Source organism: Miniopterus natalensis, chromosome 2 (assembly GCF_054644295.1).
Source record: "Miniopterus natalensis isolate mMinNat1 chromosome 2, mMinNat1.hap1, whole genome shotgun sequence".
NCBI classification, from domain to species: domain Eukaryota; kingdom Metazoa; phylum Chordata; class Mammalia; order Chiroptera; family Miniopteridae; genus Miniopterus; species Miniopterus natalensis.
In genome coordinates, this window is record NC_142082.1 from 864,789 (window position 1) to 883,985 (window position 19,197).

Consider the following 19,197-nt stretch of genomic DNA (forward strand, 5'->3'; position numbering starts at 1 on the left):
GGTTGGACTGAGTGTAATTGTAGATTACAAAGGTCACACACAATGTTGAGGTAAGATATGGAAGAATAGGAAATACTTGGGTTTGGTGGGAAGGACCACTCTATGCAACGCTGTACAATAGGAGAGGAAACTGGGAAAACTATGTCACAGTAAAACAAGTGTACTAGCTGATAGTCATATGCTCAGTCAATGAAAAATTATAATCCTGAAATTTGCACCTGCAGGTGACATCTTCCACTGCTGCTCAGTCATATTTCATTTAAATCAACTTTTTCAGAGCTTAATGTTAAGATTGACTCTAACTTGATTATCAAGAGGCAATCTGAAGTAAAAACTTACTTAGATTATCATATATACATATACTTATATATCTATATTTATGTCTCATCTATATCTATAGGTAAATAAACATAGAAAACTCCAAGAGTATCTTTGGCTTTACATAAGAATACATGTATACACATATGATATATATATATATTCATATGTACCACATATATATAAAATTGTCTTAGTTATACACATATAATTTTATATCATGTAGATATTACAGTTAGATTACATTCAATATAGGAAGATCACATACACATATATTACTTTCTAATTATCTATATAACATATGTAATAAAATAAGAGATAGGTATAGGGAGATGGCATAGTAGAGTAGAAAAAATGAAGTTTAAGGAAATTTGATTTACATTTCTTGTATTGATACTGTGTGAGGCTATTCAAGTTAATCAAATTATATAATGAATATTTCACCCATATAAAATAGTTGTTTAATTAATTTATATAACCACTTTGCTTTCAAAAATTGAGAGGTCTGCATGCAAAAAAATTCTAACAGAGCCTTACATGTCTGAACTCTAAGTCAGTTATTTCCTGGACTCTAAACAGATTCATGACACTGGCCACTGTGCTGAGATAGCCAGGCCCCACTGGACACAGTGTCTGTAAAGTGTTCGCGGTGATTTTACTGTTATTACTGGGCTATCTCACCTATTCCTACTGTGTGTTTCCAATATCACAATAAAACACATTTCCTCCAAAATATCGCACAGAAAACCACCTTTGATTCTGTCGCAACAGGTGCTCTGGATGAGGCCACCGGTGGGCTGGAAATAACACATGAATGAAACTTTCTGCTGCAGAAACTCCACCAGTGGCTCCCGCACCCCAATTCCCTGCTCCCTCAGCTCAGCTGCTCCCCAGGGCAACCATGAAATGTGGCAACATCACACAGACATCATGGTCAGGAGATCAGGACCCTCCTCAGATTATACACTTTCAAAGGGTAAGAACTGACCTCAGATGACCTTGTTAACAGTAGGATAGCTCCGTACATTCAGTCACGTTTCCCAAGGGTTCCCTTATACATCTTGGGGGAAACAGCTTCATTGTACGAGCAGCCTAAACCCCTGGGACCCCTGGGCAGTGTGACTGGTTGTTTAGGGTTGAGTTACATGATTTTGGCTCTACAGCTGCCTCTTAGGCTTCAGTTACTCACCTTCACACACAGGCTGCAGCCCGGACCAGGACCCATTGAGCAAACAGGTGCGCTCAGGAGAGCCCCGCAGCAGGTAGCCCACCTCACAGGAGAAGCGCAGGAGGCTCTTCGTCTTAAACTCATCGCCCAGCCGAGACCCATGGGCCGGGGTCCCTGGGTCCCCACAGAACCCAGGGCTATTTCCTATTGAACACAAACACAGGTGGCAATGCACATGGTGGTTAGATGTAAAAACAGAGCCGTCAAGATTAGACAATGAAAGTTACTTAAACGTGTGCTGAACAGGGGTAATGATTTTATAGCACCTGGCAACCTTGTGGGAAAGACTTTATCACAGCACAGAAGTGGAAGCCTGAGGGAGCTGTTCTTGTATAACCAGACTAACAACCGTCTACTGAAATGTGGTCATGGTGGTCACTGGGATTCTTGATGGGGAGAACATGGGAGGGGACGTGGGGCTTCCTTGCCAGAAGGGTCAGTACAAATATGATGGGCCGTCAGACAGCAGTGGCGGGAACGCAGAATCAGTCAGGTGAGAAATCTGTTTCTTCTGAATTGTGTCCAGATTTGCTGACTTCCTGCATTTTATTTAAGAAACACTCATGGAAGAATTAAGACGGTTACTTTTTTCAAGGAAGGTCAATGTAATTATTGATTAGAGAGACAGGGGAGTCCTGGGACAATTCAGAGGAAACACTGAAAAGGGGTAAGAGCAAATAGGAACAAACAAGTCAAAGCAGCCAGTGTCCCAGCCAGGGTGACAGAGGCTCCTGGACTACACGTGATAAAATGGGATGAGCGGTGTTTATGGTGATGAAGATGGTGACATATAATGAGGCCTATTTAGCTGGAAATAAACTAATAATAATTTCAGAATGATTGTTCCCTTACACAGTGTTTCACAATCGTCTGGCTGGGTCACCGCTCACCTGTGCAGTGGGGCGGTGCCCCGCTCCAGTGACTGTCCTCCTGGCACACTCTGGTGCTATTGCCCACGAGGCTACGGGCCCCTTTGCAGGAGTAGTGGACTGTGGCCCCGAATGTGAACACCTCTCCCGTGAGGATTGCGTTGGCAGGCACCCCCGGGTGCCCACAGGATATAGCTTAGGAAAAATAAATAGAATTGTTGAGTATGGCACTCCCGTTAAACTACCTTTCATGGGTAGTTTCCCATGAAAGCCTCCCACATAGACCCCCATACGAACATCACCTAGTGATAAAAACACCTACATATACCTGCACTTCCTTGTACATAAGAAGCACCAGTTTCCTAAAGACACCTCCTCCACCCCGAATATTCATACATTACTGAAGACAAGAAAAAGTTCTTCAATGAAGGTTTTTAAAAATCTTAAGGAGCTTTGCTTAAAGTAGACATTTATATTTAGGTTTTCAAAAAGAAAGTCATTCCAGGTAAAATTTTTCCATCTGCCCTTAATTGGATCCCAAGTAAGCAGCAATATTAAAAATGTTAGAAATTAATACATTTCCCTCAAAACAGCCTCCACTATTTATTCAGTTAGACGACAGTCGTGTGCTCTGCTTGGAGAAAAAACCCTGAAATAAGCTTCCTCTTTTAGTTCTCACATCTGGGAAGATAACGCTCACAACTTTTCTTGGACTAGGTAGCAGTCTAAGATGTTTAAGTCAAATAATAATAATGAAGTATCGACTGATTTATTCCTCAAGTTATTCTACAAAATGATTTCAATATTCCCATTTTCTTAAAATGACACCAAATCAGGCCCATAATTTATTCATAAATTACCCTTCAAAAACTATTCTAGAAGCCTGATTAATGTGAGAGAGTAAATGTTTCTCTCTCCCTTTGATAAAGTCCCAAATTAGGGTTCACAATGGACTAATTTTATGCTACTTGCAAACAGCTAATTGGACTTGAGTTACCAACAAATTATTCAAGGGCCACTGATGTACCACCGGGAGTGACTGCATCTGGTCACTGGCAGCCCAAGGTGACAACAGCCAGAGCCGGCTCACAAAGGCGGAGAGGGTCACTCGTCCCCCAGCCACATCAGCCCTCGGGTGACACGGGCTACAGTCCCCAGAGAGCAACGCAGCCTTTCCCTGGAGAACACAGAGTGATCTAGATACCGCCCTAAAAAGGAGCTAATCTGAGCTGAATCCATGAAGCGGTTGGTAAATGACCAGTTCCAGGTGCAACAGAGGAAAACACATCAGGGAAACTAGAAGAGCAAAACCAGAGCTCAGACTTCGCTGCCGGAGAGCACATGACAGCAGAGGCTCCCCTGAGGGATCCTGTCCCCACAGTCCCGGTGGCTCCAGTTGTTAGTGACACTATGTGGTGGGGACCAGCCACCTGGGAGAGCAGATTAAGGGGAAACCCAGTTCCTGGAGGTTGGGGTGCAGTGATGTCATTACAGAAACAAACGGGAGTCTCCCATAGCCAAGGAAGGCTCAGAGGAAGGTTCTGGGGGGAAGGAAAAACAAGCTTCTCCGACAAACCCCGTGAGGGCGGAGAGCCAGAGAGCAGGTAAAGCTGGAGGGAGACGCTCCCACGGTTACACATACGCTTTTCATCCCACAAAGCTGTGCATCTGCTTTTTAAAGCCACCATGCCCTTTCTCCGTGGAAAATGTATTGTCACAGGTAGAACCAGTGACACGCTTCCACGGAGATCGGAAGGGTTTACAAAGGACGCTGACTCACAGGAAAGGTCCCCAGTCCCAACCCCTCCTGAGAAGGTCCTGAAATGCTGGAAGAACAGGCGGTGGAAAGGACCATTGCTTTGTCTTTGTTAAGTGCAATTCGTACGCACCTGCAGCCCCCCTTCCTTTCTGCACAGGGCACAAATACTCAGAGGACAGGTGCTCACCTGAAGGTCTGTTCTGTTTCTCACTAATTTTTAAAGGGCTAAGGAGAGTCACCCCTTTTCCTAAATTTCAGACGTGGCTCTAACACGGTGATTCTCTTTCCGCTCCAGGGCAACATGCTTTTTCAAGTAGAGGTGAGACTGTAAGTATTTAGGTAAAACACCACTTCTTGTTCATCTACATGGTCCAGAGTACACTGAGGATAACGTTTTCAGGGGGCTCTCGTGGGGTCTACAATTTTGTTTGCTCCCCGAAACAGCCCCACCCTCCAGAGCAGTATGCCTGCCCCTGAGGGGCAGGCAGGTCGACAGGCACCTACTATCCAGATACCACCTTTTTTATTGTATTTACTACTGACTGGGCCAGAAGTGCTGGCCCTCTGGCATAGGTAGGAGGCCCATAGATGGATGTGCCAGGCCAGACCCCGGCCAAGTTTTCAGACGCTGGGTCTACACAGAGGCCATGGGAGGTGCACGGTGTTGAGGCCGCCACGCCTGACCCGTGCAGACAGCCTGTCTGCTGGGTTGCAGCAGAAGACAAGCAGCATGAGTGGAGGTGGAGACAAAGGGAGTCCCACTGGCGTACATTTCTGGGCCCATTTCCTTCTGGGGCCAGGTATTGTGAGCTTGCCAGTGTCTCCACCTTTCCCCGTAAACTAGTTTGAGCTGCAGTTTGTGATTTCCTGACACCTTGTAAAGACATCACACTAACCAATATAATTTGTGACCAGGAGTGTGGGGGGTAGACAGGGTTAAAAATCAATACCTTTTTGAATATTTGAAAAAACACATTTGTCCCGCTGGTGTTCTTACAGGCCATGTGGCACAAAACCCCTGAACAGCCCTCACTCACCCAAACACTTGGGCAGAGAGCGATCCCACAAGCCACTGGCCATGCAGGTCAAGGCGGAAGAGCCCAGCAGGTAAAAGCCCTTCTTGCAGTGAAACAGGACACTCATTCCATAGACAAAGCTCTCGGGGAAGCTCTGTGGCCCCTGGCGGACGGCGTTGTCCACGGAGCCCGGGTCGGAGCAGTTGACCACTGGAAGACAGCAGGACACACGGTGTTGAGAGACAGCTGCATGTGCATAAACAAGGCAGATGGGAGAGATGGAAGGTCCTCGTCGCTTTAGAAAGTCCCTAAGGTGACACCACCATGACCAGGGCTCATCACGAAATCCTGCTCCCTGGGTGAAATCTACCAATTGCTTTGGGCCATCAGGGTACAATGACGTCAAGTAGTGTATTGGCTACTACAGCAACTTTAATACCATGAGGCCAATTTCCTTTAACTATTTCCTAATAACAGGCTTCTTCAATGTAAAGTCTAAAACTAGTTTCCCTGGTTAAGTTTTTACGTTATGAAAATGTTAGCGTAGAATGAGCTGAAGTTCGTTTAAATATTTTCACCCAAGTCTGAGACAGTAATTAATTATCCCCTCTACACACATTAATGCTCCAGTGTGTGCTTAAAGTAATTTCTGTTCTATGTCTAAAGCAAATAAACCAACAATTCTTCTATCAACAATTATTGGGCATGTAAATCAAGCCACCTTTCCCCTGTGGACAGAGCCATGTGAGTGCCAGGGCTATGGGCACTCTGGGTGATGGGAATGGCCTCTGGGTGATGTGAGTGGCCCTCTGGGTGATGGGAATGGTTCTCTGGGTGATGGGAATGGCCTCTGGGTGATGTGAGTGGCCCTCTGGGTGATGTGAGTGGCCCTCTGGGGGATGTGAGTGGCCCTCTGGGGGATGGGAATGGTCCTCTGGGGGATGGGAATGGCTCTCGGTGATGGGAATGGCCCTTTGGGTGATGTGAGTGGCCCTCTGAGGGATGTGAATGGCCCTCTGGGTGACGGGAATGGTTCTCCGGGTGATGGGAATGGCCTCTGGGTGATGGGAATGGTGTCTGAGTGATGTGAATGACCCTCTGGGCGATGGGAATGGCCTCTGGGTGATGGGAACGCCTACTGGCATCGGGAGGAATGAGCAATGTGCACTTGCAGGTGCAGAGGAACAGGAAGGGCCTGATTATCTGGCGCTCTGACCTAGCCCGGCGTGGATGAGACAGTGGCTGCTGTGGGAGCCGCACCCTCTCCAGATGTTTCTGGTCCAGAAAGTTAACATGGAAAAATAATTTCAGCCCTAGCTCAGCATATCGGGTATGTTTTCCTTAATTTTAGAGTAAATGGGGACAAAAAGGAGTAACAGAGGGTGAAGGAAGGTTGTAGCTCAGGTGGAAAAGGTGATCAGTTTCCTCTTCAGGACTCTCTCCCTGGGGTGCGAGGCTGACTCTGGCACTGACCCCCACGGGAGGGGGATTCACCCCAGGACAGAGGCAGGTCTGGCTGTGTCCAGCTCCTCCCTGTCACCTAAGCATGTCCCCTCCGCTCTGTGCAGAGGGTGGTGAGTGACCAGGGTCTCCCTGGTGCCTCTGCTTCGTCCCTGGACATTCTGGCCCTACCATGGTCCTTTCTGGGGCCGTGGGATCAGGAAGCTTTACTTCGTCTCTGAGCCAAAGCCAAGCCTCCCAAGACTTGTGCCAGAGCTCTGGGCTTGGCAGCCAGCTCTCACTACTGCTCCCGGAATGAAATCTCTCCGGTTCCCATTTGAAATCACTACTGTCTCATTTGGAAATAGCTCCCTTGGGAGCCCAGTGGGGAGGTGGGAAATTGTCAGAACCAGGGGAATTCGTGAGCACCTGGCTTTAATCCTGTGTCACCACCATAAGACAGACCTCACCTCACACTAACTGTGATGCACCTTCAGTAACAGGTGTTTCAATGGCAAGTAGCTGATGTGAAACCTTAAATATTATGAGCTCAAATGTCTAGAAATGCAAAACTACAAAACAGCATTTTCCTGGAAATTCAGATTTTAGTCTAGATCTTTGATAATTTTTAAAGAAACAAATTTTTAAAATGGAGGTTTAAAGGCAAGAACTTCCTAAATGCCTCCACAAGGCTAGAAGTTGATACCCTGAGTGGGTGAGCGCGACTAAGAGAACTGGAAGGTGCTTGGTCTCTAAAGTGCGGAATCCTCGGCTTTCCCTGGTTGAGTATCTGTCTGACAGCAAGAAAAGGCCCCAGATGCAGGGCCCTCAGCCGCCAGGGAAAGCCCCCCCAGCTCTTCCCACCTCGGCAGGTGGGCAGGGGGCTGCTCCACTGGCCGTTGGTCCGACACTGGGCCTGGGGCGCCCCCTGCAGCAGGTAGCCGGTGTTGCAGGTGAAGTTCACCACGTCGTTCAGGTTGAACTCGCTGCCCTTGGTGAGCCCATGGGTGGGGTTCCCGGGGTGGCCGCAGGTGATGGCTGTGGGGGAAGACAGGTCTTGTCATCGTCAGCAAACCACAGGTTGTCAATGCCACTGGAGTTCTTCATGAACAGACATGCGGATGTGTCGAGCAAGCGGATTCAAGGGTTTGAACTAAGTGCACACGCTACACATCTGTTCGGAAGCAGATATTGGTTAAACGCCACGGGCTGAGTCCACGGGTGTTATAATTGTGGAGAATACATCAAAAAAGTGTACTTTTTCATCATCCTAATAATTATTTCTTACTCACATTATGACACAAAAACAAGTAATTTTCAAATAAAGCAGAGAAAACTTTAGCAAGAGATGCTAAAATTCTTGCCTTAATTATGAATTTTGAGTATTTTCCCCCTTAGAATACCAGCTAATTTGGTGAAACTCATTTTGAAATAGTATAGGGTCTTGGCTGGGCATTTGAACTGTGTGTGGATAAATTAATCCAGTATCAATTTTAAACATCATTATTATTATTTTTTTAAAGTGTGCCAGCTCCAATAGCATTTTCTTTGACAATCCCTATTGTATGATCCTTGGGATGTAGCGAACTGTCATTATGTTCTGCCCAAAATTATAGTCACAAAGAGAGCAAAGGTACCCTTCAGGGGCCCTTTCAAAAGAAACACATTGCAGCCAGAAAACTGGCATTTTTCTTCCCATTTATCTTGTCAACAATTTTTTCGCCTAAGTCAAGCTTTCATTCTCTGCACCATCTCAGATAATACTTGTCACCACACTGTCATTACATTTCTTTTGTTTAATAAAGAATATGTTGGAAAAAATATTGGTTTAAGACAAACTGCAATGAGGGCGCAATCTCTTCAAAAGGACTAGTCAATATTTATCTTTGAAATTATAAACTTTGAGGACACTGATTGCAAACAATTCACCTCTTTCTGTTAAAGAAAGTTCTGCTCTCAAAACTCTGTATTCTTGATGAATCGATGATAAAAATACTAAACACAGGAGGTGGAGGGAGTGGGGCTATTTGGGGGACTAGAGCCTGTAGGCGCTGGCTCAGCTTCTCTTTCCACCACTCGCCCCACGATCAAGTCAGGGAGCTAGACGCAGCCATGGTCACCCTGGGGTCCATCTCAGGCGAGTGGATGAGCAAATACCACGTGGACGGGAGTCCAGAGGAGGCAGGGGAAGGACACGGTGGGAGGAGCATCGGGAAGAGAAGGGGAGAGGGTGCCGGGTGGGGTCCATCTCAGGAGGGTCTCCCTTTCATTGTCTGTGCCCTGACTTAGAGCTAAAGGATGGGACACAGAGCCGGCCGCCTGGGGAGAGCGAACTCACCGACACAAACCGGGGTCTGTCCCGACCACTTGTGGTCCTGCAGGCAAATCCGGACGGAGGTGCCCACGAGCCGGAAGCCGGGATTGCACTGGTAGACCACGGTGTCCCGGTAGCTGAAGCCATCCCCGCTGATGTGCCCGTTCACGATGGGGTCAGGGGAGCCGCAGTGGCCGGCTGGAACGGCACGAAAACCAACAGGCGCATTTCCGAGAATCTGTCTTTTTTAATAGGACTACGTTCGAAATGTGGTGGCCTCCACTGTCTATGAGCAACAGCGCTGGGTGCATAATTCACTCAATTTCCCCTTTATATCTTTTATTGGAAGTAGTCTTTTAAGCTTGTTTATTTCTCTCAACACTTGTGGGTAATGGGATATTTCAAATATGAAACTGTTGACGGGCATCTCCCCATTATGGTTTTCCCGCTTACTTATTTCATTTACTTTTCTTACCAGAATTTTATGTTACTCATCTTATCTATTTCCAAATAGAAGCCAGAAGAAAGGAAGATGCCTTTGGGGCCGATACGAACCGGGTTTCATAAGTTATTGAATTTGGGCAGTAAAGGGAGGGAACACAAGACTTTCCAGTGTGACAGATTCAAAGCTACCTGTAAAATTCCACAGGAGGGACACATGTCAGAAAATCAGTTCAGCTTCAGACATGTACAGTGGGTGACGTTTGGGCCAGTGTCCAGGTAACGGTGGACGTGGTCGGCGGACAATGGGCACCCGGGGCTGAGGGGAGACACGGTCACAGTGTCAGGTGGGTCAGGTGCATTTACACGCAGGGAGACACCACCATGGGCCTAGATCCCCAGATCCGCGCCTGTTACAGGAGCACATTTGGTTTGGACGGAGGAGACCTCTTCCTCCTCTGGGTGCACTTTCTAGGGCCGACGCTGAGCGGCTCTGCGGGTCTCAGAAAGCAGAGGCGCCTTCGCAGGGATGTGCTGCTGGTGCTCCGCCAGCCACAGCACTGGGCGAGCCCCACCCCTTTGATGAAAAATACGTATTAAATGTTTGCTGCACCTGAGTCAGCGAAATTTATTTTAAGCCACATTTGATACAAAGAAAATTTTGGGTCAATATGGTGACTCGGGGAGTCTCTGTGGCCCTTACTAGGTAGTTTCCAAACACCCCAAGCTCTCTAGCTCTATCACTTGGCCTGAAAGTCCCTTCACGATCGTGTCGCCTATAAGAGGTCCCCGTGTCCTGCCGGACTCAGTCCGAATCCTCCCTGTGGGGGCACCTTCCACGGGGCAGAGGGGAATTAGGCCTTGTTACAGGCGGCTCCACGGCCTCCCTTCGTTCACGTCTCCCTGAAGCAGCAGACTCTCTAGTATCATTCCTTTGGCAATACCCAGACATCTAGGTGTTGTGCTGCTGTTTGTTTTGAATTAAGCAGATGGGAATGTTATGTTTTCTCACCTACGTCTCCACTACTAGGCTGAGTTCAGCGCAGTGTCATGTTCTGCACAGCAGCATCCAGCCCACGCCTGGCCTACACCATGAGGCAGACGGATTGTCCCCAGGCTCCGGCTGCCGTCAGCCCGGCTCTTACTACCGGGGAACACAGAGCGAGGCTCCCAGAGGTGCCCTGTTCAGGTTCCCCAGGTTCCCAAGGTTCCCGAGGCACCGCGACCACCTGCGCTGCTCTGCACCTCTGTGGTCGCCACGGCTTCTCTGGGTCTTCGTTTCTGGGATGAACTTACTCCCTTCCTGCTGGTTGAGAACCCGCCCGCTCATCAAAGTGGCTTCCTCCTCGCTGCTCCTGTTGGAGCCCCTCCTGCTCCCCTGGTTCTGGACGCCCTGTGTGGGCCTCTCCTTTGCCATGTACCTGTCAATCCCCGCTCTTCACTCAAGGTACTGGGTGTTACCACTCACATGACACTTAGAGGAACCCCGTTCTACTAACCTTCACACCCTCTGCAGCGTTTCTTGAGGAATTAAATGACTGTCTTTAGGTAACATTCAGAAATACAAACAGAGGCACTCGTGCTGGGGAGGACACTGTGACACTGATCCCCAGCCACTGATAACCTGTATGTAAAATGCGAACCTCAGCTCTGGCTGTTTCAGTGCTTTACCTTCCGGCCTGTTACGCAGCTGAATTTACACCAGATTGGGCAGCAACGATCAAGGGGGCGATCTTCCTGCTCTGACACCACCTTGGCTGGAATAAGCATCGTCTTAAGCTGTCTTATTAACATTTTCACATAGATCCATCACAGAGCGGGAGGTGTCTGAAGACTGCTTTCCAACAGGATTTCCTCAGAACTATGAGAACATCGGTCCAACAACGTGACCCTGAATCACGTCCTCTGGCCACTTCAGACGCATGACTGTCCCTGTGATATGATATTTAACAAGAATCTGACTCCCCAAGGGTCGTTGCTGTGCAGCCGATGCAAACTTCTTTCAGATAATGGAAAACACTCTAACAGAACAAAGATAACGTTCCTTACGTGGCGCCTGTCCCCATCTACCACGGAGAGCTTGAGTATTACAGCGAGGAGGTGGCACAGGGGACAGAACCATTATGAGTTGAAATGTCTAAACGACATAAAAAGCTTCTCACGATGAGTGCAGGTTTCTACACAGAAGGCCGGGACGACAGACGTGCAACCCCGCCCGGGCCGTGCGCTCTCTGTCGGGTTCAATGAGCTCCCGCAGGGAAGATAAACCGAGAAAATAATTAAGGGGGCGCAGGGAGCATACAACATCCCTGCTGGATTATAAAGGAGCTGATCAGCAGATACGGCGTCAGGATCTCGGAGCTTAATTCCCCAGCGTGGAGAGCACTGCACAGCGCAGGTGGTAAGGCAGGACACGTCCTCACCCTGGGGACCCCAGTCCCAGCGCAGGGGCAACAGCAGTGACTCTCAGCAGCGTCCTCACGCACGTGCGTCACTCCCCCTAACGACGAGCCCTGGTGAGGTCTGCATCCGGGGGCCTGGCTTTCCCTGCCCGGCCCTCTCTCAAAGCTTCTGGCCTGGAATGCAGATGCGGGACCCAAACACAGCACAGACTCAGCTCTGGAGTGCGAGGCACAGGAAATCACCGCCACCTCCTTGAACACCATCTCCCAGGTACCACTCTCAGACCCGCACTGCCCAAGTGCCACACGCTCACGTTCTCACCATTTCTGCCACCATCACCATCACCAAGGAATCTGGGGTGGAAATCGCCAGAGCACAACTCCCAGAAACACGATTCACATTCCGCACAAAACAGGGCCACCGTCTCAGACAAAAGCTCTCTAGTAACCCCCCAAATAAATGAGAAGCCCACCCACAACTGGGAAAAAAGTGCTTCTGTTAGAGCATCGCACATTTTGATGGGAGTGGACTCAGTAAAGCTCAGAGTGCAATAAAATGTGTAAGACCTGCGAAGGGGGCCCTGCCGCCTGCGTGAAGACGTCATCGCATTCTGGACAGATCTCAGCTGTTAAAGAGCAAATAAGAGGAGACACTTCCTATGTTACGTCTGAAAACCACTGTTCTATGCAAGGTGTTTCCAATGAATGGAAACAGGTGTCACCCATGTCATTGGAGACCCTGGTCCTTGACCTTGGCACAAGTATTTAATTAATCTTGGTTTTGTCTCTTTTTTCCCACCACCTGAAGCCCGACCAGGACCTAAAGATCTCAACGCAGGTTTCCGCAGCTGGCGCGACCCCCAGTCAGGGCTGGCCCATACATGGAAACCAGTCTGCCACCACTGGCTCATTCCACCCCTCCCCTGAGAGCACCTTAACATTGGAAACAATTATTAAGACACTTCCTAACTTTGCTCTCAGCCAAAGTGATGACCCCTAGTTTCCCCAACATTCCTCAGCGACCATGGTGCCGGGTTCCACTTACAGATGCGCCCCCGTTCCTCCACGGCCCAAGGACACTACGTCTCAGAGCTCGAGTCATCACTCAGGGTGTGGCTTCCTGGGCCAACCGAGGATGAGAGGACCCGGCTCCTGAGGCAGGACACAGGTCAGAGCCTTCTCTGGGCACAGACCCAAACCAGCAAGTCCTTCTGCGCAACGGTTTTATAATTCTCTTCTCATCATAAACACTGAGTTATTTTATCTCACACTGTGAGTAAAATTCAGCAGTAATTCCATTATTGCCTCCACGCTTGGTGTCGCTCCCACGAAGGATTTCTGACTCCCTCACCAAGTACTTCCTGTCCCTCTTTCTGCTGGTGGTCTTATGCCCCCATCCAAGCACGCGTGAAATATGCGCAACCCTTGGACCCGGACAGCAGCGTGGTGAAGGCCGGGGGAGGGAAGGGGGTTCATGGGAAGAAAAGGGGAACATCTGCAATACTTTCAATAGCAAAGATAATTTAATATGAATGAAAGATTTGGGAAGGTCTAGAGGGAGGGGAACCTCTTTTCCAAATCCCGTCCATCCCACAGTCAGCATCACTTGGGTCGAGTCCCTCGAACAATTTGTAAAAGATGACCTACAGCCCACCTCACACTCGACCAAGGGTGTCACGGAAAACCCTGTCGTACACCCTGCTGAAAATTCAGAAACGCCTTTTCTAAAGTGTATCTCTACGCATCCACCCAAGGGTGATGTCAGGCGAACAGAAGGGACCCAGACCTGCAGGTTATCCTGTAAGACCTGCAGGTCACCACTTCCTAAGAGCTTCGGTTACAGCACAGATGCAGATTCCCCAGGTCCTGCCTCCCTCCTCCGCCCAGGGCCAAGTGCACTGCAGCGGACAGGGACTACTGGCCCAGAACTTAGCTGCCCTAAGGCGAGCACTGCTCGAGGCACAGACGATTTCACAAGATCATCGAGGAAGGTGCAGGGAATCTCGGAAGCTCAGGTCACTCCTACTGGAGGCACCCCACATGGCCCAAGGACGGGTCCTAGTTTCCCGAACGCTGCAATGACTGCACCCGGCAGGGGTGTGTAGATGCACACCCAGGGTTCGAACTCCCTCATCCAAGTTTGGATGTTTAGAGAAGATGGTGTCGTTTCATGGGTGAGAATGGGAACCTCTGACTTCCTCTGGTAGCTTCTTTCTAGGACGACTGACTACTCTGCTTCTATCCTTGGTCTTCAAATTCTCCTGAGTCTTTCTACAAATTCTTCCAAAAGAAAAGAACATATTTTTACTATTTAAAATGTCTTGGCCTGGCCGGTGTGCCCCAGTGGTTGAGCATGGACCCAGGCACTGGTCGGGGCACATGCCCGGGCTCCATCCCCAGCAGGGGGGGGGCAGGAGGCAGCCGATCGATGTCCATGTCTCACATCGACGTTTCAGAAATCTCTGTCTCTCTCTTTGTCTCTCTAAAATCAATAAAAATATATATATATTTAAATGTCTCAGCCTTGGCTTAGTTCCTACAGTGGTTTCAGCCCGAGGATGGCCAGAGGCTAAAACTTTCCAGCTTCTATGGCTTTTGTGTGATTAAAACATCACTGAGGTCACAGAGTTTGAAAGCAGGGAACCCATTTTACGAATTACTTGGAGAGCTGAATGGAGCTTAGAAATCACTGTACTTTAAGTTGCTTATACATTTATTCAGGAGGTTTTTCAATAGAAAAACTTTCTACTCAATTTTTAAAAATTATCATGCAAAACATTTTAATCTTGGGAAAAGGGGACCACGTCATTGCGCCCACATGACATTTAAAATAGTTCATCGTCTTACACTGGTTGGTATTAATGCCCATTTAGCTTGTTGACATAATTTATAATTTTTAAATGCACATGATACTTGAAACTTACTTCTGTGTGTCCTAAATCATGAGCACAGTGATGTCCTCAGACTCTGTAATACAGTCCTTACGTCACTTATGGCACGATGTGACCTCCATTTATCGACTGGGTTTAAAGAAAGCCCCTGGAACTACCTGAAGAGGAGTCACCAGCAAGCGCAGCAGGAGGCCAGGGTAGGACGAGTGACACCGGTCAGATCACTGACCAGGAGAGGCCATGCCCTGCCCAGCCACGCCCTACTTCCAGGTTTACTGAACTGAACAGGGTCCGGGGGGGCACTCACCCAGGCACCTGGTCTCGGCGCCACTCCAGAGCCCGCTCGCCAGGCACTCTCGCACGTGGGAGCCCACGAGTGTGTAGCCCGTGTTGCACGTGAATATGGCCGTGGCTCCGTAGACGGTCAGCGTCCCGATCTTGTTGCCATTGGGAGGGAAGGACAGGCTTCCGCAGGAGATGACTGCAGGGAAAGTAAGAATAAAGTGAGTGTTACCTCAGGTCTGCAGGTTTCTGTTTGCTTCAAATGAACAAAATCGCGTCTTCATTTGCACCAAGAACACGGACAGGGGTCTGTCTGCGTAGGGTTAGGAAGGTCAACCAGCCAAGCAGCTCCTTTTCCTTTTCTCGTATGCTTGACGTGAAAACCTGGAAGTTTAGAGGGGACTCCAGACTCTTCTAGGTCCCTTCAACGCCCTCTGCTCTCATCTTCACAGGCAGCTAAACCTTTACTGAAAAAATACCCGGTACACGAGCATATTCACACACAGGCAAGCCTGCCAGCGTGGTGGCATTCTGTCCACTTTCTGTCTGCGTCAGTCACACCATCCATGTCACAGTCACTGGAGGCCAACGTGCTTCCAGCAGGAATTAAGAATGGCCTTTCCTGGGGTCAACGAGCTGGTACAAAGTGGTGTGGAATTAAAACCCAGGACATGCCGCCTCAACAACAGACTGAGCTCACTGATTCCCTCATTTACTTGCACAATTTGTGGGGATCATGAGCTCCACAGCAATGCTGATGAGACAGCTGACAGGTGGAGCTTTTCTAAAAATTAAGAACTATAAAATCCAGCTCCTACGTGGCTAGAGAGAGGGGAACCGTGTGTCCCCAGTTTTCACCTGCTGTCTCAGCACATTTATTGATGGGGTCCACCTCGCTCACACGACCACTCCTGCTTGGGAGCTGAATTGAATGTCACTTTCACTGTAGACACTTCATACACCACCAGTTTCCCGCACTCCACACATACACGTTTGAGCATAGAAATCGCAGGATCCCAGGGGCGGGAGAAATCACAACTTCACTAAGGCCAACTGCTCATCAGAGGCACACATGTGCTTTAAACAGGTGAGAGGAGTGGTCAGGTTCTGGCCACAAAGAGTCATGACGTGCAAAGGGCTGGGGGCAGAGCATGCAAGGAGCTAAAACTTTCCCAGCCCATAGTAACAATAAACCAATAGGAGGCGGTAAAACTGAGAGGTGAGAACTGAGCTCCCAGCTGCAGGCTTCCCAGGTTCAACCCTCGCTTGGCCAGTTACTAGCTGGGGACACTGGCCACGTTCCTTGTTCTCGGGGCCTCGCTGGTGCCCATCGGGGCTGATCTAGTAGGGGAGGAAAATAACCTCCCTCCACCCATTTAGGTTCTTGGCGAGACCCCTGTCATAAGCAACAGCCTAATAGGGGAAAAGAGACAAGTTTATGAACACGTCTACCACCTGTACACACGAGGGACACGCAGGGAAACTGAGTGACCCCCAACATGGCCCACGCCACCACCTTCAACACCGTCCCAGCTGAAGACAGACGAGGGAGTCAGGGGCAGGGAGGCCAGTCTCAGGAGGTTACCAGGCAAAGGGCAGCGAGGGAATAAGGTGGTAAAATCCCAGCCTCTCTGCCGATAAGTGTCTGGAGACTAGCCAGCCCCTCTTCGTGGTCCAGGGAGGAGACACCCCACGGCCGGGGGTTTCCCTCATGAGCTCAAATGTCTCTTACAGAAGGTTCTATGTGAACTAAGAACAAACGGTGTTTTGCTGTTTGCTGGGAGAGGTTCCATAAAGGTCAGGTCCAACCTGACAACGCTGTGCTTGAAGTTGGTATCCTACCCATTTTCTCTACCTGTTCTCTCCATTATTGAGAGGTCAGTACTGAAACTTATGATTATAATTTTAATTAATTTATTTTTTAAAGTATGTTTCTTACTGATTTTAGAGAGAGGGGAAGGGAGGGGGAGAGAGATTGGTGTGTGAGAGAGACATGTATCGGTTCCCTCCTGGGGACTGAACCTGCAATCTGGGCATGTGCCCTGACCGGGAATCGGACCACGGCCTTCCGGGTATGGGACGATGCCAGCCAGCTGAGCCACACGGGCCAGGGCACATGATTATAATTTCAAGTTGGCCTGTTTCCCTGACCATTCTATTAGTTTTTGCTGAATGTGTTTTGAAGTTTCCTTCATAGGTACATAAATAATTGAAATTGTTTTTTTTAAATAAGCAACTGCTTTACTACTTTGAAAAATAAGTCTCTTATAAAAGGATGACTCCTATGAGCCCTGCCGTGTGGCTGTGCATTGGGTTTGTGGAGGGGACACGTGCTCTAAGAGCTCACAGCAGTGCCTGACGTGGTCTGGGTTCAGTCAGGGGACTAACACCTCAGGACCTTGTCAGTGAACCAAATCAAAAGTGTGAAACTGCCCTGGCTAGTGTGGCTCAGGCGTCAGAGCGTTGGCCAGCGCACCAAAGGGTCTCGGGGGCAATTCCTGGTCAAGGGCAAGTACCCGGGTTGCAAATTTGATGCACAGCCCTGGTCAGGTATTCTGTGGGACACAAGCAGTCGATGTGCCTCTCTCACATTGATGTCCCCCCTTCTTCCACTCTCTAAAAATCAACAGAAAAAATACCCTTGGGTGAGAGTTAATCTTAAAAAAAAACACCCCAAAACAAAACAAACAAAATTAAGTGTGAAAACCTGTACTGATAATTCATGTGAAGGAACATTTACGGATGTCTCATTAAACCAGCCTTTTGAAACAGGCTGACTTTTCTCTGAGATGCAAGGCCCCTGGTTCCATTTCAAGTGGACAAGCAGACACACAGCGGGTGGGGTAACGTGTGCTCTGAGGGTCTACTCGCCAGAACTACGGGACATTCCGCTAGGAGTGTGTCCCGGTCAGATGTTACTGCTGGGGAGATGGCGTCCACGACGTATTAGCATCTGTGACGGCTGAGCTCCTGCAGGGCCACATCCACGTGTTTAGTGATTTTGCTGTTTGCTGTGCGAAATGTCAACGAATTTGACCAGGATTTCAATTTTACAATTTACTATGAACTTTCCATTAAGCCTTTTTCCAAACAGAGCATGAACTTCACCTTGAGTCATGATATTTAAAGTTCCATCTGTAGCCCAAACTTCAGGCTGGTCAGGAATGGCTGAACCACGGGAGGTCCGAGCACACTCCTCTCCAGGTCCTGATGCGCCTGTGTCACAGGCCCAGAGGGGTGGAGCCAAACGCCGGGACGTGTCAGAGAGGACTCCTCACTCAGTGACGGGCTCAAACACAGGACCAGCTGTCCCTGGGTGGCGAGTGTCACTGGAGTCACACAGTGCAGCCTGGACACTTATGTGTGAGAAAATTATTAAGAAAATTCAAGGTCACGTTGCTCTGAGTAATGACCATGGACAATGCTCATGTGGAATGAGGTAGGAACGTCCTTTCTCTGGCCTCCTGTGATGCAGGTGAAGTGTGCAGACTGATGACAAGCTCGCCCATGTGGTCAATGGTCAGTCCAGACACACCTCCAATGACCAACAGATGGTCAGTGACCAGCCTGCCCACTTCACGGTGAGGCCAGGTCCAGCTTAGGAGAACTCTTACATGATCTGTTGGGGCGGGATCCCGTCCAGGACTCAGGTGACGCGTGGACGCCCATCCCAAGGAGCGATCTCATGCCTGCTCTGAAGGCCCCGATTCTGGCCGGAATCTGACCGAAAGGGTGCTGGCTGGGAGAGTCCCACATGGCCAAAGGAAAAGGACCCTCGTTCCTTCTCCTCCACCCTCCCTGTGGCCTTAACCTGAGTCTCCAAGTCTCAAAACTGAGCGTGACCACAGGGGGTACATTCGAGGATCGCCGTGTAGCCTTGAGAAGGAGGAATTCACTGACTCAGAATTACAGCCCAGAGGAAGCTCAGCATGAATCCAGTGACCAGATACTCAGACCAGGACACTTCGGAGGGTGAAAAATTTCCCCAGAATGAGGCCCCGCTGGGCAGGGCCATCTGGGGACACACACAGGCTGCTGACTTTGGTGGGAGGACGCTGAGCTCCCAGGAGTCACTGGCCCATCCTTTCACCTCCGTGTTCCTGGCGAGCAGTCTAGCTCATGTTTAACACTTGTTCTATCGACGTTGAATTAGCATGATTAGGAAACACGGCGAAGCACTCATTCTTTTGTTCCTTTCTAAGTAAGCTGCATAAGTTAGGGATCTGACACAGGTCTG

At 49.1% G+C, this 19,197-nt stretch overlaps 1 protein-coding gene across 1 annotated transcript in view; it reads right to left on the reverse strand.

Annotated features, from left to right (window-relative positions):
* CSMD1 (CUB and Sushi multiple domains 1) overlaps positions 1-19,197 on the reverse strand; it is a 193,176-nt gene that overhangs the window by 24,816 nt on the left and 149,163 nt on the right. The window contains exons 40-45 of the mRNA XM_087815024.1: positions 14,986-15,159; positions 8,969-9,142; positions 7,495-7,668; positions 5,212-5,400; positions 2,437-2,610; positions 1,508-1,690 (exon numbers count right to left, since the gene is read on the reverse strand). Of these exons, the coding sequence (XP_087671150.1) occupies positions 1,508-1,690; positions 2,437-2,610; positions 5,212-5,400; positions 7,495-7,668; positions 8,969-9,142; positions 14,986-15,159 (1,068 nt within the window). The remainder of the gene's footprint in view (positions 1-1,507; positions 1,691-2,436; positions 2,611-5,211; positions 5,401-7,494; positions 7,669-8,968; positions 9,143-14,985; positions 15,160-19,197) is intronic.